This window comes from Ambystoma mexicanum, chromosome 1q (assembly GCF_040938575.1).
Source record: "Ambystoma mexicanum isolate Mex_15411 chromosome 1q, UKY_AmexF1_1, whole genome shotgun sequence".
Taxonomy (NCBI): domain Eukaryota; kingdom Metazoa; phylum Chordata; class Amphibia; order Caudata; family Ambystomatidae; genus Ambystoma; species Ambystoma mexicanum.
In genome coordinates, this window is record NC_090922.1 from 1091060670 (window position 1) to 1091079463 (window position 18794).

General features: G+C 43.7%; 1 protein-coding gene across 2 annotated transcripts in view; it reads right to left on the minus strand.

Moving 5' to 3' along the window:
- Window positions 1–18794, minus strand: part of TGFBR3 (transforming growth factor beta receptor 3) — a 486836-nt gene that overhangs the window by 216648 nt on the left and 251394 nt on the right. For both annotated transcript variants that reach the window (XM_069641782.1, XM_069641781.1), the window contains exon 4: window positions 9139–9322. In XM_069641782.1, the coding sequence (XP_069497883.1) occupies window positions 9139–9322 (184 nt within the window). The remainder of the gene's footprint in view (window positions 1–9138; window positions 9323–18794) is intronic.

An 18794-nucleotide genomic window follows, 5' to 3' on the forward strand; every position in this document is an offset into this window, starting at 1 on the left:
AAATAGTCTGTCCTCTATCTCAAAGCTAATCTATACTGGCCCCAACACTAAGAGAAAACAACAAGAGAATGACTCCCTTCTCTTGGATAGGCTTTTTCGGCCCTACTAACTGATTTTTAGATAGTTCTTGGCTATTTCTTCGCTAAACCTGTTCAGTTCCTCTTTGGGACCTATCCACATTTCTCGTGTCCCTTTTCCTTCTGTAGATAAACTGTGTCTCCTCGCTGTGTTTGGGTTGTGACCCCTTCATTTTGTGATTTCTTGAAGCGTCTCTTTAAAGCTCTCATTTTCCAGAACTTCTGGGGAACTGAAATCTTTCTTTACTTGATCTTGGTTCTCTGTTCATGAGGAAGTAAGGAACCAGAGGAATACAAATGGTTTCATATCAAATGTCTCTCTGTCTGATAAACTATCCTTCTTTTTGGAGAGAATATAGTAGCGCAAACAACTATGTTTGCTCCTTGGTTCCGTTTCTGTCTTGTTGCAATGAGTAAAACAGGAGCCACTGTAATTATCCATCCTGTGGGTATTTGCTGATTCACTGGGATGAATAAGCTGAGTCCCTGAGTTATTCTCTCTCTTATGGACACTTGTCCACTTACTGGGTCGAGTAGCCAGCCATTCATCGAGGAAAGGGTAACATAAAAATGATACATGAGAAGCTAGACAAAGGGGATACTAAGTAACCCTTCCATCACCCTATTGTAAGATAGTGTGTGCTGGGTCTCGAAAGTTACAAATGTAAGTAAAGTCAATTTCACTTTACTGCTCTTGGAAACAGTAGTTAAGCAAAGAGAAGGTATTTAAACCTAGGGGAAATCAGAAAGGCTTCCCTGTGCCACTTCACTGAAGGTGCTGTGTGACACAATGTAAAAGATGATGCTTATGGAGTTTGTCAGATTCCACAACCAAAAGAAACAGAAACCACATCAAATTAAAAGTACAAAGTCCCAAAGATCAGCAAAAGCTGGGGGTCTCTAAGGTGGGAGGAATTTAGCACTAAACTGAAAATTCTCCCTAACACCGCAACAACAAACACACCACACAGACATTCACACAACGGACTCAGATCGGATACCACACCAAAAAACTCAGCCAACGGTGTTAACTGAACTGAAGCTGCCAACAGTACATCACAGCTCCCTTGCTCCTCTCCAAACTTTGCCCTACTAACACGCCCCAAACCTACCCCCCTTTTCTTTCAGATCCGCCAGAGCGTCAGGGGACCACTCAGTGGTGATAGTGCGCGGTATAAATATCCTTTAACATTAACATTAACAAAACAGTTTACAATCACCACATTGCTCTCATTGGAGGTCAATGGGAAATGCACAAACATAGCAAACAAGGCAACATGAAAACCGAGCATCAAGTTAAAACACAAATCCCTTCCAGCCTGTGTACCAAATTGAATGTACGATTACAACAGTACAGTTGCTTCAAGATGAAGAAGCATATATTTATGTAGTGCTATTCAATGCTGATGAAGTGCTAATATAAATCGAACATAAGTTGGGCTATCTGCATGGAAGGAGAAGTACATGGTAAAAAAGAATCACCCAAATACAATAAAAATAAACATTGTGTTTTCATATAAGATTGTGCTGCATATCTCCCAATGTTAAAACATGTACTGTATTACCCAATCTAATGGTACTCAACTCACTGACCTTGAAAGGGTAAAGGGCTGAGTCGGCCCTAACAGGATTCAAAACTGTGTCCTGCAGGTAGACCGCAGTTTAAACTGGCATGCAATGAGGTATCGTACCAACTGGAAACATAAATATATGGAAATGAGCACATTTTGAGTAAAGCGATTTCAATCAGATGAATTGAATCACAATGTTCTACGACTGACTATATTTTGAAACTAAACACAGAGACCATATTGCTCTGTCCACTAAATATATATATATATATGTAGGCAGGTTCGTGCTACTGTATGTTATGAGCATAATGCACATCACTGAGGAGTTTTCTGACCAAATAGAGGAACAAGGCAAAATACTTGTTTATAAGGTGACAGAACTCCTAGATGACTTGCAATACCTGTTTTACATAGGTCATTGCCTATTGTACTGCTAATAATGCATGGCCAAGCCATCATTCCCTTTAATACTTGGGTCCTCATGAGCGCCGTATCCCGAGTTGTAGTCGGGCGGTAAGTCCCCATTTATATTGAGTTCATTGGACCCAATGGGGCATTTTTGGCGCAAGCACCACAGCGCTAATAGCATAGCATAATTGGTGGAAAGTCGGCAGATTTACCCACAGCTGAGAGTTCGAGGTGAATCTCCATCTTTCCACCCAACTCATAGTTGGGTGAAGCGGTAATGCGGCAGTAATAGCATTACGCCTGCATTTTTACCACTTCGCCCAATTTGTGATTAGGCCATTGGTCTCTTCCCCGCTCTGGTAAAAGAGATCTACAGTCGTTTATATAAACTTAAATTGGCTTTAAAGAAATGTGATAGTGCTCCTTATCGGTGGAAATTCATATTGCTCCGGGCACATAGTTGGACCACTGCATTTGTAAAAGCTTTGCACTCAAGCATGTGGGTGCGCACCCATACTATTAATGTGAGAATGCTGAAAAATGTCCTTCGTTGAAAGGGCTTCATCAAGTGGCTGGTATGACGCCGATCTTACATAAACTGCTTCTGGCTGCTGATCACCCTCCTGAACTGCAGATGGTTGCAGCTTTCCACCTAGAGTGGGGTTTAATCAGCATATTATGTTTTATGAACCCTGATGACACTATAATTTTGGACCAGAAAAGGGTGAGTCTCCAGATGCAAACAATACAAATGGAGGAATATTATCGAAGCAAATCGTTTATAATGAATAAAGGAAAGATAAAAACCATAGTGCTGTGCATGTGCAAAAACTTTACAAAGTGTAAGCCAGACCTTTTCAACATTTCAAGGGGCCACTAAGATTTAGTCAGTTATAAGGTGATTTATTTTTAGAACTATTAACGACGAAACCTTCGAAAATGTGTTCTTTTTTTGTAGTGTGACGAATCCTGTGATGTCGTCCCTTCTTCGCGAGGGGGAGACCTTTTCCATAGGGCCAGTAAGGTGAAGTCACTACCCAAAAGTCCTCCTGAGTGTGGTTCTAAGTGGGAGGATCACATGGAAAGGGATTCCCCCTCTGGGATACAGGGAAGACATCATGGGCCAATGCAATATTGTCAACTCTCATCTCCCTTTGTACCCTCGCCTTCCTTACCTTTCTCCTAACCCATAAGTTCTCCCATGTATTATGCCACATCTATAGTACTAGTGGTACTGGGACGAGGAAGAATAAGGTTCAGTCCACTGAACTGTTATCTCGAGATACTGAGACGAGAAAGAAACTGGGAGCCATGAAGAACCCTCAAGACAATCTCACCGAACAGTCTAGTTCTCGTATGAGATGGAGCCTAAAGATGGAAGAGGGACTAATGAAGAGCCCGACAACAAGGTCATGGTCCTGGGTCTGCAAAGGGGTCTGGGACCTAAGAACGAGAAACCATATTGAAGGGGTCTGAGATCCAAGCATGAGAAACCACATTGAAGGGGTCTGGGAGCCAAGTATGACAAACCATATCGAAAAGGTCTGAGACCTGAGCAAGAGAAACCATATTAAAAGGGTCTGGGACCCTAAGCAGTACCTGGCAAGGGAGTATGCCAGGACTACCCACTGGACTATTAAAAGGGGCTCCTCCACGAAAAGCCTGAGAAAGGCCAAGGGAAGGGAGACATTCCCCCACCATTGGTAAACCATCAAGAGAAGCCTGTGAAAAGCCAGGGGAAGGGAGACATTCCCCGACCATTGGTAAACTGCAGAGAGAAGCCTGAGAAATGCAAGGGGAAGGGAGACATTCCCCCACCTTTGTGTCCCCCACCTTTGTGAAACTATAAATACCAGCCTTGGAAAGGCCAGGGGAAGAGAGATATGACTCTACTTTGTGATCTATTTCCATCCAGAAGAAGGGAGTCATTCTCCTGGACCCAAAAGGGACAAGTCCTGTTTAGTTTAGCTATAAGTGTAAGGGATAGAAGTAGGGGTTTGACACAGGATGGTGGACTTTTTAGTGAAGGGCATTCCGACAAGGAAACCCCTCTTTGAGTTAGGGATAGGTAGGTTTTCTTCTTCTTTTGTTTATCAATAAAAGTCTTTGCCCAAAAGCATGCCACATGTGTGTTGATCTCCTACTTCCGCATGGTGACAAATAGGTGTGGAGTGTGGAGAAGACATAAATGGTCCTCCCGCCTGGACAAATTCAAGGGTTCCAGGTGGGGGAAAACACTAGATGCTTCAAGAGTTACTCCAGTGGCCACTCTCTCCCTTCAGCTGGGATTAAATGCCATTGCATTCTCTAGCTGGGTAGAGAGGCCAAACTTTTTTATTAACTTGACAGCCAAAAACCGTTGAGAGATATGTTTTTAGGGCAACTACTAAAGATCATGAGAATAAACTGTGGAATATTACATTAGAACATCAGGAGGGGTAGATCAGAAGGGTGAAAATGGATAGTTGGGATAAAATATCCCTTAAGAGGGAATGAAATTTAAATTCTATGATCCTGTAAATCCCTTGTTACTTATGTAGACATTCCTATCGAGGTTGGCTGCCAAGATTATTTTGACTTTCTAATCTCTGGAGGGAGTTATCAAATAGGACTCTGGAATCCTGGATCAAATTCTAGAATTTTTCTCCTTGGTGGGCGAGCGGCAGCTGCCAGATTCTCTCACATCCTTTGCTGGGGGGCTCCTATGTCTGGAAGGAGTAGTGTCTCTTTTTTCTACAAAGCAAGTCATTGTATATGTTGTAAAATTCAGGTTGTCGGAACTCCTTATATTTGGCATAGCGTCAGAATTTCTCTCATTAAAATTATTTGGAGCTGTTGGCTAAAGGAGACTCTCACACCCCCATGGATTTGGCAGTGAAGGAAACTGGTGCTACTCTTTCTTCTGGTTTAATCTGAGTGTAGGGGAAATGTGGGAGTCTTTTCCATGTCCCTAGTTGTGGTCCAGGCAATGGATGTGCTTCTTTCCTCCATCTTGAACATAGAACGGGAGATGGATGCAAGCAAGTTTCCACTACCAGTCCTCCATTTAGTATCAAAAGCAGTCCTGTGTACTATAGCCTTCTTGCCAATTAATACATAGTTGAGTTTTTCCCAGAGCCAATCTTAGTTTCCAAAAAGGCATTTTGGGAGATGTAGGCTTTGTTGGTTTGGTCTTTTCAAATGGTCTCAGAAACGTGCCTTTGAGATACCTTTAGAAAGCCCTTCTTAAACATGAGAGACTGTGTATATTATTCCCAGGTCCAAGTGACCCTGGTCACTTCATCACACTTCACAGAAATGTAGGAGGCTGTAAAGTCAGGACAGGCTAATTACAAATGAACGATATAACTGGTACTAGATACCTGCCTGCATGAAATTAAAGAATAATTTATGTGAGCGTGACAGAGAACACGTGAAAACCCTGATCATGTGCTCTTCGCCTGCCCATATCTATAGAAGTTACTTCAGCCTATTTTAAAAGCAAAGGTGCCAGTACATATGTCCAGATACATGATTGCAGTTGACATTATAAAAAGGATCCAAGTGCAATGAGCACATTTCACCCATACTTAAACTGTGCTGGAAATATGGGTAAGCACGAAAAGCACAGGCAAAATGAACGGAATATGAGTGAGCACACACGATATGTTCAAAATATGCAAACGCAAAATAAATTCCATATATAATTTACAAAGACACTAAGATTGGAACATCCAGCGGCCATATTTGACCCCATTTAGAAGCCCTGGAATGTTGTCTACTAGACCCGGCAGCAGGTGATATTTTTGTGTTCCAGCAGCTGCCAGGAATGCATATGTGACCGTTGAACGTGCCCTGTGTCACTATAGTGCTGGTCCTGAGGATGTCAGGAAACTGGGCCTCATTACGAGTTTGACGGTAGTCCGCCAGTAAATCCGCTGGAATACCAGCAAACGGAACTATTGATACTGCCACTTGGTCATACGTATTATCACTGGAGGTATTACCTCTGGTGGCAAAACCACCTGATTAGAAGTGGAAGTTTGTCAGTGTAAATCCCCATTTATTACCATCTGGCAATACCGCCAGAGGTAATACCGGTAAAAATGTAGTTAGACGGTGCGTAAAAAATGGATGGTTTTAACTCCACTTTTTTCCTTCAACGCCAAACTCGTAATGACCTTCACTATCTCAACAAAGATACATGTTTGCCCTATCATTTTTGCATGAAGCATTTATAAAAGGTGCAAGGGCTTTGATTAGCAGACCTCCCTTTCAGAAACAGAATTAGCCGCATAATATTACTATTATTTAAAGAAGCTGAGGGTATCCCACCCTCACAAGATGGCATTCTGTCACAATAGGACAAAAGGAATGGTAAATTGTGGTGGTGTTCAATTAGTGCATCGCAAATTTGAAACCATACTGAGTAAAGTAAAAGTTGATCTTTTTAGGTGCGCTTCAACATACATGAGATTTTGATTGAAAATGTAAACATGTGTATAAAGATGGCTAAAATAATTATAGTTTTGTTGTCAGTATAGAACGAGTTTTATCCTCTATCATTCACCAATTGTTACCTTTTGCGGCAAAATGTATCCTCAGTTGTTTAGGACCTGGTAGAAGAAAGGGTAGTGGTCCCCTCTTCATTCTTTTGAAAGTTCCTATATCCTCATTTGTGTTCCAAAACAGCAGTAGTATCTGTATGCTCCTACATAAATACCCATCTCATGGTCTTTATTAAGGCCTATTTTAGGTACCCTTTTTTAGGTGTTTTTGTTTTATTGATGACTGATTATTTGTCGCTCATTTTTAAGTGTCTGTTTCCACCACATTGTTTTAATATGTTTAAGAGCACCGATCTGATTCCCTCCAGATGGATATTTTTCCCGTACATTGCTACTGGGTTGGCCCCGTTTTGTGCCCTGAGGATTTTCATGTGCTCTGCAATTCATATTTGTAATTAAGCAATAAGCCCTTGTTCGGAGGGATACACCGGCTGGTAACAGCCCGGGTCCAAGTTATAGGCATCGGCGAAGCAAGGGCCTAAATACCGGCGAATCCCGCTGCCTCCCGGAACGGGTGCTTATTGCAATTAGCACCCAGGTTTTAAATCTGTAAACCCAGGGTGATAACAGCAAAGCAAGGCGTCCTGTACATTTAAACAAAATACTTACCTAAAATGGCCACCATGGATCTGGAAGGTGGGTCTCGAAACTGAGCCCCTCTTCCAAGGGCGTTGCTAGGGGGGGCTAAGGGGGCTATAGCCCCTGATCTTTTGGTTGTAGCCCCAGATAGAATCTCAGGAGCTACAGCCAAAAGACTAGCTAGCCCCCAGTCCCAACAGTTCCTACATCAGCTTAGCCCCGTGTCTTTTCCAGACCTAGCAACTCCCCTGCCCTCTTCCATTTCCATGGCAGTCATGAGGGACACAGAGTGGCAGCAGAAGCATCGCCAAACAAATCAGGTAAGTGGGGCTGGAGCATGGGAAGGGACCAGACACCGAGGGGAATGGAGGGTAGGTGGAAGATGACAAGGTGGCTGAAGCAGCCATCTGGCTGCTCGGAACGCGTGCTGAGATCGTGGGATTCAGCCTGATTGGTTGCTTCTCCCGCCCCGGGTGCTAATGATCTTTTTGTACTTCCAATTTAGTGTTCTGTACAGATGAATGCCAAGTAAATCGAACAACAAAAATGAAGATACAGCACACCAAATGATATTGACACACCAAAGAATTTCACAGAAACCTATCTAGGAACTAGGAGCGTAATATCATAAACACAGTATAGGCGCAGGTTTCTCAATGAGGATATATGATTAATCATGTGGATATTACTGAGTAAGTATAAATAAAACTATAAAAACAAAGAAAATATTTTCTTTTATGAGTGATAATTAAAAAAAATGTTATACTTGCCAAGAAGGTTTTGGCATGCCTGAGTAGGTTTAAGATGTCTTGACATTAGGAAATATTGCAACTAGAATTAAACATGGCTGAATCTGGGCTATAGAACATAAAAAGATTGAATTCCACATCCACGATGGCACAAGATCAGAAACCTTTAATGTAATCTCATGTTGATGGTTCTGATGACAAATATCACTACCTTAAAAAGGACTAGAAAACAATATCGTAAAAACTATTCTCATAGTGTTTTCGGCACTAAAAACTAAAATACATATAGAAAAGCTGTCTTCATTCATAGGGATTCCACAATAATTCAGTGTATAAGCAACGGAAAAGGGGAATACGTGGCAGAGATGAAAAAGCATCCGAATCATAAAGCAAGCAAAAAATATTACTGTGTCTATAAATTAGCGTGGGTAATACATTGTACTATTTCAGGAATTGTGGCATTGAAACATGTCAAAAGCAAGTTCCGAAGCTGTGTGATGCTAGAAACCCCAAAAAGGTAAAAAGCTTAGAGCTCGTGCACTACGCACTGCAATGTAATTGGAATACTTCATGAAACTCTAGGTGCTCACCTACCTTGGGTGCAGGATTTACAAACAGGAACTGTGTTTCTTATATCTAGTTATATAAGGCCTACACTAAGCATGGACACCTGGAGCTCCCCAGTCAGAATGCAATCGTAACACAGCTGAACACAGTTCACATGCACCAGTGAGGTAAGTTATTCAGGGTCTTTTGATCACCTTCCTTTCAGACCAGTAGCGCACGGCATATTCAGTTGCTGCAGGATTGAGAAGAGGTGCCACTGATCACAAAAGATCAGCACTATTTACATTTGCAGATACTGTAGAAATCTTCTATTTGAATTATACTTGTTCCATAACATGACTCTTTTGCCTTCTGTACAGCTATTTGCTCCAGAAAAGAGCCTTGCACCAGAGACACATTGAGCAACTACACAATGAAATAATGGATGTATTAGATGTAGCCCAGGACATCAGTCAAGAAAGAAAATACCATAGACGGTTGATGAATTGAGAAGAATACATTTAAAAGTACAACTTTGGACACAACTTTATGTTTATTTATTGACAATTGATTTAAAATATTGGCGTCTTTTCTCATGGGAGTGTGCACGACGTCATGTAGAATATATGCAAGCACATTCTTGTTGCGGGATAGCACTTACCTTCACCAAGTTTAATGTAAATATTTCTGGACAGCTTAAGCTCAGTGAATGAGGTCACTGCGCCATATTGCCTTCTGGCCCAATGCAATAAATGTTCGTTTCCCTGAGGTAGCTGTTTTTCCTCTGTGTGAGCCGTCAACGAGAAATTGTCAGCCTCAAAGTGAACAACCGAATCTGAAGACACCTGATAGGAACATAAAGAAATGTCTCATGAGGAAAATGGCCAAAACTAAAACGATATGAAAACAATGATACATGTCACCAAGTACACAGTCAGATACAAGTCGAATAGGAATGTCCTTAATTGGCTTGGCGTTCATCCTTTCTGAAGAAGAAAAGACCCAGACTAGGCAGTAAGACCATTAAAACATTAAACATTTTATTTAAAAAAAGACCTTGGCAAAAGCATCAGAACAACACTTTTCCTAACAGTCCCAGTCATTTCAAGTCATGATATATTAGCACCCTGGGACTGGCGTTCAGCCAATCATGTGGCTGGAAACGTGGAGGGAAACTGCCAGAGTCCTCCCACATTCCAAAGTCACCTTCCCCAGGGTGCCCTCATTTTCCTTTGCTGTGCCTTGCCCTGGTGCTTCACAAGCCCTTCTGCCCACTCCTCCTCCTCCGACATCAGAGGCAACCCTCGCCTTCCTCCCTGCTCAGCTCTTATCCCCCTCACACCCACACTCTCCCCTCCCTGATTCACCTGCTGTCACAGTGCTCCTTCCCCTTTTCTATTTACTATGGTCGTGGCAATTTTTGTTTCTTTTTTTTTTTACCGGAGATCGAGCTTGTTCAATACGCATAGAGCCCTTCTTCTGATTAAAAAAACCAAACCAAACGCTGTTACTATTCGCACCCCGAAGTCACAGGGCCAGTAACTGACAGGCTGCTACGGGCTTTGCATGCCCCCGTAACTCGGGGCAATGGGGGACTGATTGCTATTTTGTGGATAGGAAAGAGAAACTCACGGAAACATGGCCTAGATTACAGGACCTTTATCACAATAATCTGATGGGTTATTATGGGTTATGGGTTATTATTATTTAACCTGCTGCCCATAAACTCTTGCGGTATAACTCACTCTGCCGCCCAACCAGCGCCTTGTCCTTAACTTGCTTGATTCCCAAAGTGCTTCGTATCGGGTCGTACACCAGGTTGACTCTCGCTCTCTGCTTAAAGTGCCTTGCTAAAAGAAATGGAATTTAGGCGCTCTTTCATCTGTGTAGCCAGTATCGTTTGTGCTTAGAGTGCCCGTCATTAGACCTTCCATTTATGCTCACTGCATACTCTTTACCTACCTGCATATTCCTTGCAGTGTGACAACTTGACTGATGTTGCCCCTCACTCCATGAGACGTGGCTTTGTCAGTCTGTGTAACCATGCCTATTTGACGCATAAGCTGCCTGATGTAGCCCCCTATAACATGAGGCGAGGCCTTGTAATTCTGTGTAACCGGACCTATTTGACTCATAAGCTGCCTGATTTCGCTCCCTGTAACATGAGGCGAGGCCTTGTCAGTCTGTGTAACCGGACCTATTTGACTCATAAGCTGCCTGATTTCGCTCCCTGTAACATGAGGCGAGGCCTTGTCAGTCTGTGTAACCGTACCTATTTGACTCATATGCTGCCTGATGTAGGCCCTCTGTAAAATAAGGTGCAGTTTTCCCAGTCTATGTACACTCACTACTATGTCTGTAACCCTATGTTTATTTGCACACTTCACAAATGTACCCTGCACCTTCTGTAACTAGCGCCTATATGCCTCAGAGCTTTGTAGGCTGAAATAAATGCAAAATAAATTGTTAAAAATAAAAATAAATTATACATGTGAGAAGCCCCCTCCACAACCGTCCCAGGAGCGCCTCGCCTACATCCTGTATTCCTGCTGCTACTTCACTAAAAGTGGAAAGAGGGCTGCTTTGTTATTCCACATTTATTTATGTTTCCTGTTAAACAAATTCTGGGTCACTTTGGTAATTTAAGCACTTCCCTTTGGATGTCAAATTGCCTGGGCAGTCACACCAAAGGGCAAACAGAGCTACGGGCAGGAAGTAATATCTTTCTCTACTTAATTCTTTGCCCCCAAATTATCCTCTGCTTGCCTCTAGATGCCACCAAACATGCCACAAACAAAGCACACACCAACAAACATTGAAATCAAACTCCATCACACTGTTCCACTTAGACAACTATTTCAATGCACCTGCAATCTGCTCAACTGCTACTTTGTGCGTGTACACACATGAAATTAATGTGCTCATCACCACGCACTCCCCAGACATGCTCTTTCTCACAGAGACATGGCTGAAACCACACCACACGCCTACCATCTCTGGCATGCTCCCCCACAGTATCTAATTCTTATCCACCACAGAGATCACCCACACAAAACAGGTGATGAATAACTCACACTTGGCAGCCCCACTGACCCACTTCCAAAACATCAGTTTAGGCCCTCTTACTCAGTTGCTCCCCTCCATCACACCCACACCCCACATTCAACCGCCTCATTTACCACTCACCAACACACAATCCCAACTTCGACCCTGAATCTTTTGACTTCACCACTAACAACTACCGCTCCCCCTGTACAAACATCTGCCTTGGCGATTTTAACCCAGGCAGTTCTCACCCAGACAACAACCCGAACTAAAGAATATCCTAATTGCACTCACCCGCTGAATGCCCACAAAACCTCACCTACCCCACACACAATGCTGAAAGACACTTGACCTTATGATTACTCGCGAAAATTAAATTTCTGTGCAAAATCGAATCTGTGTCTTGTGGTCTGAACACTTCGTGTTCTGCTGTAAGGCTTACTCTACCACAAGACATCCCCCACCTGTCACACATCCTTCGGAGAACAGCCGGACAAATCAAATGCATTACAGGCACAGCCATAGCACCACTCATAACACCCCCTCTTCCCCTCACACACATCGATCCACACTCCAGAACAATTACAACTAAATCATCAAAGAGGAACTCAACAAAATAGCCCCCCTCATAACACATTAAACTCACAACTATCACCATAATCCATGTTTCAACAATCCCCACAGCCCCGTCACCAGGAAGCAAGGTGTATTGAAAGAGCCTGGCAAAAAGAACCCATGCCCCACCACCAGGACATCGCTTAAACACTGCTGCAATAAATACAAGATGGCCCTAGGCAAACCAAAAGCTACCCACTACCTCCAATAACTCCAATCCATCACCAATCGTACACAGAAATGTTTCAACATTGTCAAGTCCTCTTGGAGAGACTGAAGGCCAAGGGCTTATACAGCGGAGATCTGCCCACTGGATCTGATGCTATCATCAGAAATTCTCTGGGGGGCATTGGGCTAGGGACCCTGAGAGAAGGTCCGTGCGCCACACTGGATGATCTCTTTTTGGGGGGCAAATTACAAACATCTGAAGAATGGAGGGAGACTTGCAGGGTGGCAAGTGTTCAGTTCCTCTTGAATGCCAAGGTAGTGAGGCGTCTGGCAGAATTGTGGGAGAGTATTCCTGAGGAGGCGGAGACCAGTCAGTTAATGCAGGTGTTGCTGAATCTGAAAAGGGGTAAGGGGGGGATTTCTAGGGTGTACAGAGCTTTGCAGGCAGTGAGATTGAACAAGGGGTTAGCAGTGAAGGAAAATGGGAGCGAGACTCAGAGTCACCAATTTCGGAGAAGAAGTGGGCACAAATGTGGGAGAAAATCCAGAAGACGTTGAGGAATGCATGTTTTTAGCTTACTCAATTTTACTATTTGCACTGAGTATATCTGACACCAGAAAGATTGCATGCCATAGATCAAACAGTGTCTCATGCCTGTCCAAGATGCAGGCAAATCATGCTGGATTCTGGCACATGGTTTGGCACTGCCCAGTTATTGCCAGGTATTGGAGGGAGGTGATGGAACATCTTAATAATCTGCTGGGGAGCAGTAATGAATGTAATCATGAGGTGTGCTTGTGGGACCTGCTGCCAAGAGACACAAGACACAGAACAAAATCATGAGGTTCCTATTGAGACTAGCCAAGAGGCGAATGGCAATTGCGTGGAAGGGGCTCAGTGGTCCGCTGCTGAGGCAATGGGTCCAGGACGTGCATAGGTGGGGCATGGCAGAGGTGGAGTATTTAAACAAGCACATACACCTGGGGGGTGGGGGTGATTTGACTGTGAACTGGGGAAAACTACTGGATGAGTTAGCATCTACTAGGGACTTAAAACCTCCATGATTCAGCGATTAAGAAAAGCAAGGGACTATGGAGAAAGATAAGGCGAAATGCAGAATTACAGTCGGCAAACCTTGGACCCTGATGGGGAGCTGAGGTGAGGCCGACTGGCACTTGGAGCGGGAGGTGATGGGGAAGGGGCAGAGCAGGGGGCCAGGAGGGGATTAAAGGGGGGAGGAAGGTGAAGTTGGGGATGTTTATGCTACTTGTTCTGTTAGTTGCTTTGGGAAAATGTAATACAGAAATGTCAACAAAAAAAAACATTGTCAAGTCACGCTCCAAACCACCAACCAAACCTTCCACATCCCATAAACTTCAACTCTAAAATACACATGAGACAAGCCCTCCCCTCTGCTGTCCCACTCCCACCCCCTACTCCCACATTTCCCAACACATGGGACAAATTCCAGCCCATTGTCCTAGACACCCTCATCACCCACACAGCCAGAACAAAACCAGCACACTCCCAGGATGATGCATTCCCATAACAAGCCACATCCAACTGCATCATCACCATGGATCCCAACTCGGACAACATCATCAACTCCTGTCTCTGACATAGTGCAATCCCTTCCTGTCTCAAAACTGAGCAAAATTCCTCCCTCCTCAAAATAAATCCCTCGTCCCCATGCTCCCTGAAAACTACCACCCCATCACCACCTGCCATACCTTGCCAGAATCATTGAATGCATTGTCACAAGCTAATTCCAACAACTCATCATGACAATTAACCTCTTCAACCCCTTCCAATCTGGGTTTCACCGCAGCCACAGCACTGAGACCAGAAGTGTTCACATCCTCGATAACCTCCACAACATCCCTGACAAAGGACACAGCCCTCCTCATACTCTGACCTTTCAGCAGGCTTTGACACCATCCACCACACCATTCTCCTAAACCTCCTATGCCAGAGGGTGAAGCTCTCAGGCACCATCCTTGACTGGTTCACCTCTTTCCTTACTGACAGCACACGTTGTCTCTATGCCCACTCCCCCCAATCAATCCAACCCCACCCCAGTCAAGTACGTAGTTCTACAAGGATCCTCCTTCATTTCATCCTTTTCAAACTATATGTAGAATCCCTCAGACAGACCCTCAGGAAACACATCTATGTTCACCACTATGCAGATGACACAAAAAAACTTCTGAATCTCATCCGCCTCACAATTCCACCTGCCCACAAGCTGTCCCTTTACCTCACCACCTGAATGGCCACCCACATCCTCAAATTCAACCCTTCCAAAACGGAATACCTCCTCATCTACCTCCCAGGCACAAACCGTTCATCACAGCTGGGATCAAAGAACTCGAAACAGACAGCCCACACATAGCCCTCTCCATACCTGTCAGTTCTCTAGGCTTTAACATCGACCCCCACCTTTCCTTAACAAATGGCATGGCTGTTGTCAACAAACCATGCAACCCACAACTACAAACAGCCCTACAGATAAGGGGCATAACAGCCACTCTTACTCCCCCAACATAGGTAAATACTTCAACAAAAAAAAGAATCATGGGGAGTACAAACAATCCCTTCAAAAATGACCCCTGCTTTCACCCACACAGTCCCATGCATATGCTTGGACCAACAGTACAGGAAGAAACTCTTCTATTATTAATGCCTGGTCTGAAGAAGAAAAAATGTATCTTTTAATGTGCAAGAATAATTAGGTGCATAGAAATATTTATTACAAAACATTTCTCTTTTACAGTTAAAAAAACACCTTTTACTCGATTTTAAAATACTCCCTTTGGGAATGGGCCTTAGCTTTTTACTACCTAAAAAATGATTTGATGCCCACTTCAAAATCTTATCTGTACCACTTACAACTCCTCCACAAAATATAACACATCCTTCCCCCAACAACCTCTGCACTGTAGTCCAAGCACTAGTTCTGTCCAAGCTGGACTATGGAAATACTCTCCTCACTGGACTCTTCAACAGCCTCCTGGCCGCCCTGCAGTCAAAAAGAATGCAATGGCAAGACTCATCGGGCACCTGCCCAAACACTCACACATCACCCCAGGTCTTACCCAACTCCACTGGTTGCCCACACCCCACGGGATTGCCTTCAAAGGAAGCTGCATTGTATACAAAGCCATTCACCTGAAAACCCCATTTTACCTTCACAACAAACTGAAACCCACACAAACACCAGATAAACTAGCCATTAATCATACACACTCCAATCTTCAAACTAACAAGCACACAAAAACAAGTATTCACCCAGAAGGCACCTAGAGCCTGGAACACCCTACCACTTCACATCTACACCACAACGTTGATAACCACTTTCCGAAAAAAACTCAAAACATACCTCTTCCTCCACACTGAATCCAGCCTCACCATCTACCCCACCATCACCCATCTATCCTAATCTCCCTATAGGTCTTGAAGAATGTTGTAATTCACTTTCCACCTCTTAAACATGTGAAACCTGTAAGGTGCTCCTAGACCCACTTGGTAGAGCCAGGGCTTGGAAAATAAAATCAAATACATTATAACAGCTATCCAGAGGAATAATACTAAAGGGTAAGTAACACTAAAATGCAAATGAGCAGGAGGCCTGATTAGTTCTCTAAATATGATAACTAGGTCACTACCAAATTAGACATATTGACAACACTTTTAATCAATAATGAGAGAACAAATGACAACTATCCCCCATCTTAGACTCAGACCTGCAAGGCCATTTGCCTTGAGTTGAGATCCAACCACTGCAGACAGAACAACAACATGGAAGCCCCTGCAAATCCTGAGGGGCATCCCATATAGAGCATCAAAATCTATTTCAGCGGTCCCTGGGTGAGTAATCAAACCTACAAGTATATCCAAAATAGGTAAAGGGTTGGTTTCACCAGGTGCATGGAGACATAGATCCCGGTCATTTGCCCAATCATCACCAGCATCTGCATCCCCCTACCCCCCGCCCACTGCAATGGCCTCTGGGCCCACACATGCCTTATCGTTTGGGTGGTAGACCTCCCATTCGTTTGGGAGGTCCCCGCCCTCGCACTTACCTATTGCTCGCGCAACAGGCACTTCCCCCTGGGGGGGACACCCCCAGCACTTACGCCCTGCCCCCACCCCTTTGTATCTGCACTTGCACGTTCCGAATGTCACATGGCCTAGTAAGACTGATGTTTTGTTTTATGAATTATACATTGTCCTGATTGTTTATTTGTTCCCTTGCTCCCTCCCTTTGGCTTGTGGAGCTTTGAAACACTGTCTTGTTGTATAAGCGCCTTACAAATAACCAATCAATAAATAAATAGGTAATGTGGCATGACATGCGCACTCAGTAAACAATGCACACCCAGTTAGGCATTTTTCTTTTTAGTGCTCCCTGGTTAAGCCATATAAAGAAAGACACTCATTGGGCACATTGTCTCGCAACTGAAATCATGCTACTGTAGAGCCCCTCTCTGTGTTCATGGCAGACCCCTTGTGACGAAATGACTACTGCTCTCTCAGAGTACAAGGATGATTAGTGGCTGAACTGCCTACTCAGCCCTCACAATCCTACAAACCAACAGTGATCCCAATCATAAAGGTAAAACATGCACAGCCAAGAGATATATCTCCTTTGCCTTTCATGCTAACATGGCCCATGGGAAGGCTATACTCTTAGAAGGAATGTGAAACAATAGCAACCCAAACAGGAATAGCAGAACTCCTCCAAAATAAAAGACTTTCCAATCAAGTATATATATAAAGGAACTTATGGTGGATTTAAGAAGGTGAGAAAAAACACTTTCATCTGAAACGTGAAAGTAGGATAGTCCCTTTGAGCCAAGTCACATTCCACAACACCACCTAGTAGCCATCGCTGGAAGTTCAGCTCTAGTTCAGAGTCACAACACAAGACATTGTGTGTGTGCAAATTAACCCAAATATAAACCTTTTCCCCTGTAAACTGTCTTTGTCATAATGGGAAGGTTAACTTTATACATAACTTAATCAAGCCAAGACAGACATTTTACAAGGCTGTCATGACAACTACATACCTGGTTTCACGCTTATTATGGATCATCAGTGCAGTACAGCCCTGACAGCCTTGTGGTTGGTGCATTGCACCATGTTTTCAAAACACCAAGGAAGTTATGATGGGTTTAAAAAAGGTTTGAGAAAGCCCTTTCACCTGAAACGTGAAAGTAGGACATTCCATTTGAGTCAAGTCACACATTCCACAATGCCCCCAAGTAGCCATCGCTGGAAGTTAACCCCCAGTTCTGGGCCACAACAGCAAGGCATTGTGGGTATGCAAATTAGCCCAAATGCAAATCTTTTTGCTCAGAACTGGTGTTGAACTTCCAGCGATGGCTACTAGGTGGCATTGTGGAATGTGTGACTTGGCTCTTTCAGGTGAACGTTTTTTTTTGTACTAATGACTATTATGCAGTGAAAGAGTAAATTATGTGTGTTTCTCTTTAAACTTTTTTTGACTAGTCCCTATGCAATATGGCACGTGTCTTTGTGTTCAAAGAATTTCAAAATGGGAGTGCAATTTGAGAGAAGAATGAGAAGAGAAGCTTGCGCCGCATGAAGAGGGAAAGATAGAGAATTGGTGAGCTATAAAGGAGCAGTGGCGGCAGAGTGAGCAGGGCACGAGCCAGACTGCAGAAGAGGAAGGAGAGAGTTATATTGCAGAAAATTAAACAGCTGTGAGTGAACAGCATGTTCTAAAGGATTAGGTAGGATGGAGAGAGGAGGGATGGAATGATAGATAGATAGAGGGTAGCTAGGGGTGTGTGGAAGGCTTTTTGAGAATAGGGACGAATAGTAGCATGCTTGAAAAAAGAAGGAAACAGACTTAAAAGGAGCAGTTCCATGAGGAGAGGAAAGGGTATATACCGTGTAGGTAAGAGGGGCAGCAGTCAGGCTACAGTGCAGGACTCTCTTCGGACGTTATTGGTCTGACAAACAGGCTCTCCACACAGAGTTACCAGTGAGGTTCCTGAAGAGATTAAGCAGTTATTTACTAGTCATAAACACGAGGAGCTTCGCAGAGCAAGTGTGCTCCCGTTTAGGCCATGGACTGGTGCTGACAGTCCCTTTGTTGATCTCTGCCCCTCCCTTTATGTCGCGCTCTGTGATATTAAGAACCTTTCGCAATGTCCAAGAACCAAAGAAGCCCATGAAAGCGCTATTCATGTAAGAAGGTGCACAAGAAGGGGTGCATACAGATTGCACCTTCACTTGGAAATCGACAAATATCTTAGTTCTTGGCAATTCCATGAACCATCTCGAGTAAAGAGCTCCAAATTCAAATTTAACTGTACATTAAAATATACACCTTTCACTTATAACTAGAACAGTTTCCTGACCAAGAAAATCTCTGCGCGCCGTTTGAATTCCTGAAAGGCTTCGTTTTTTACAGGTTTTCACACTGGGCCTCCATTTCCTCGCGTGCCTCCTTGTATCCC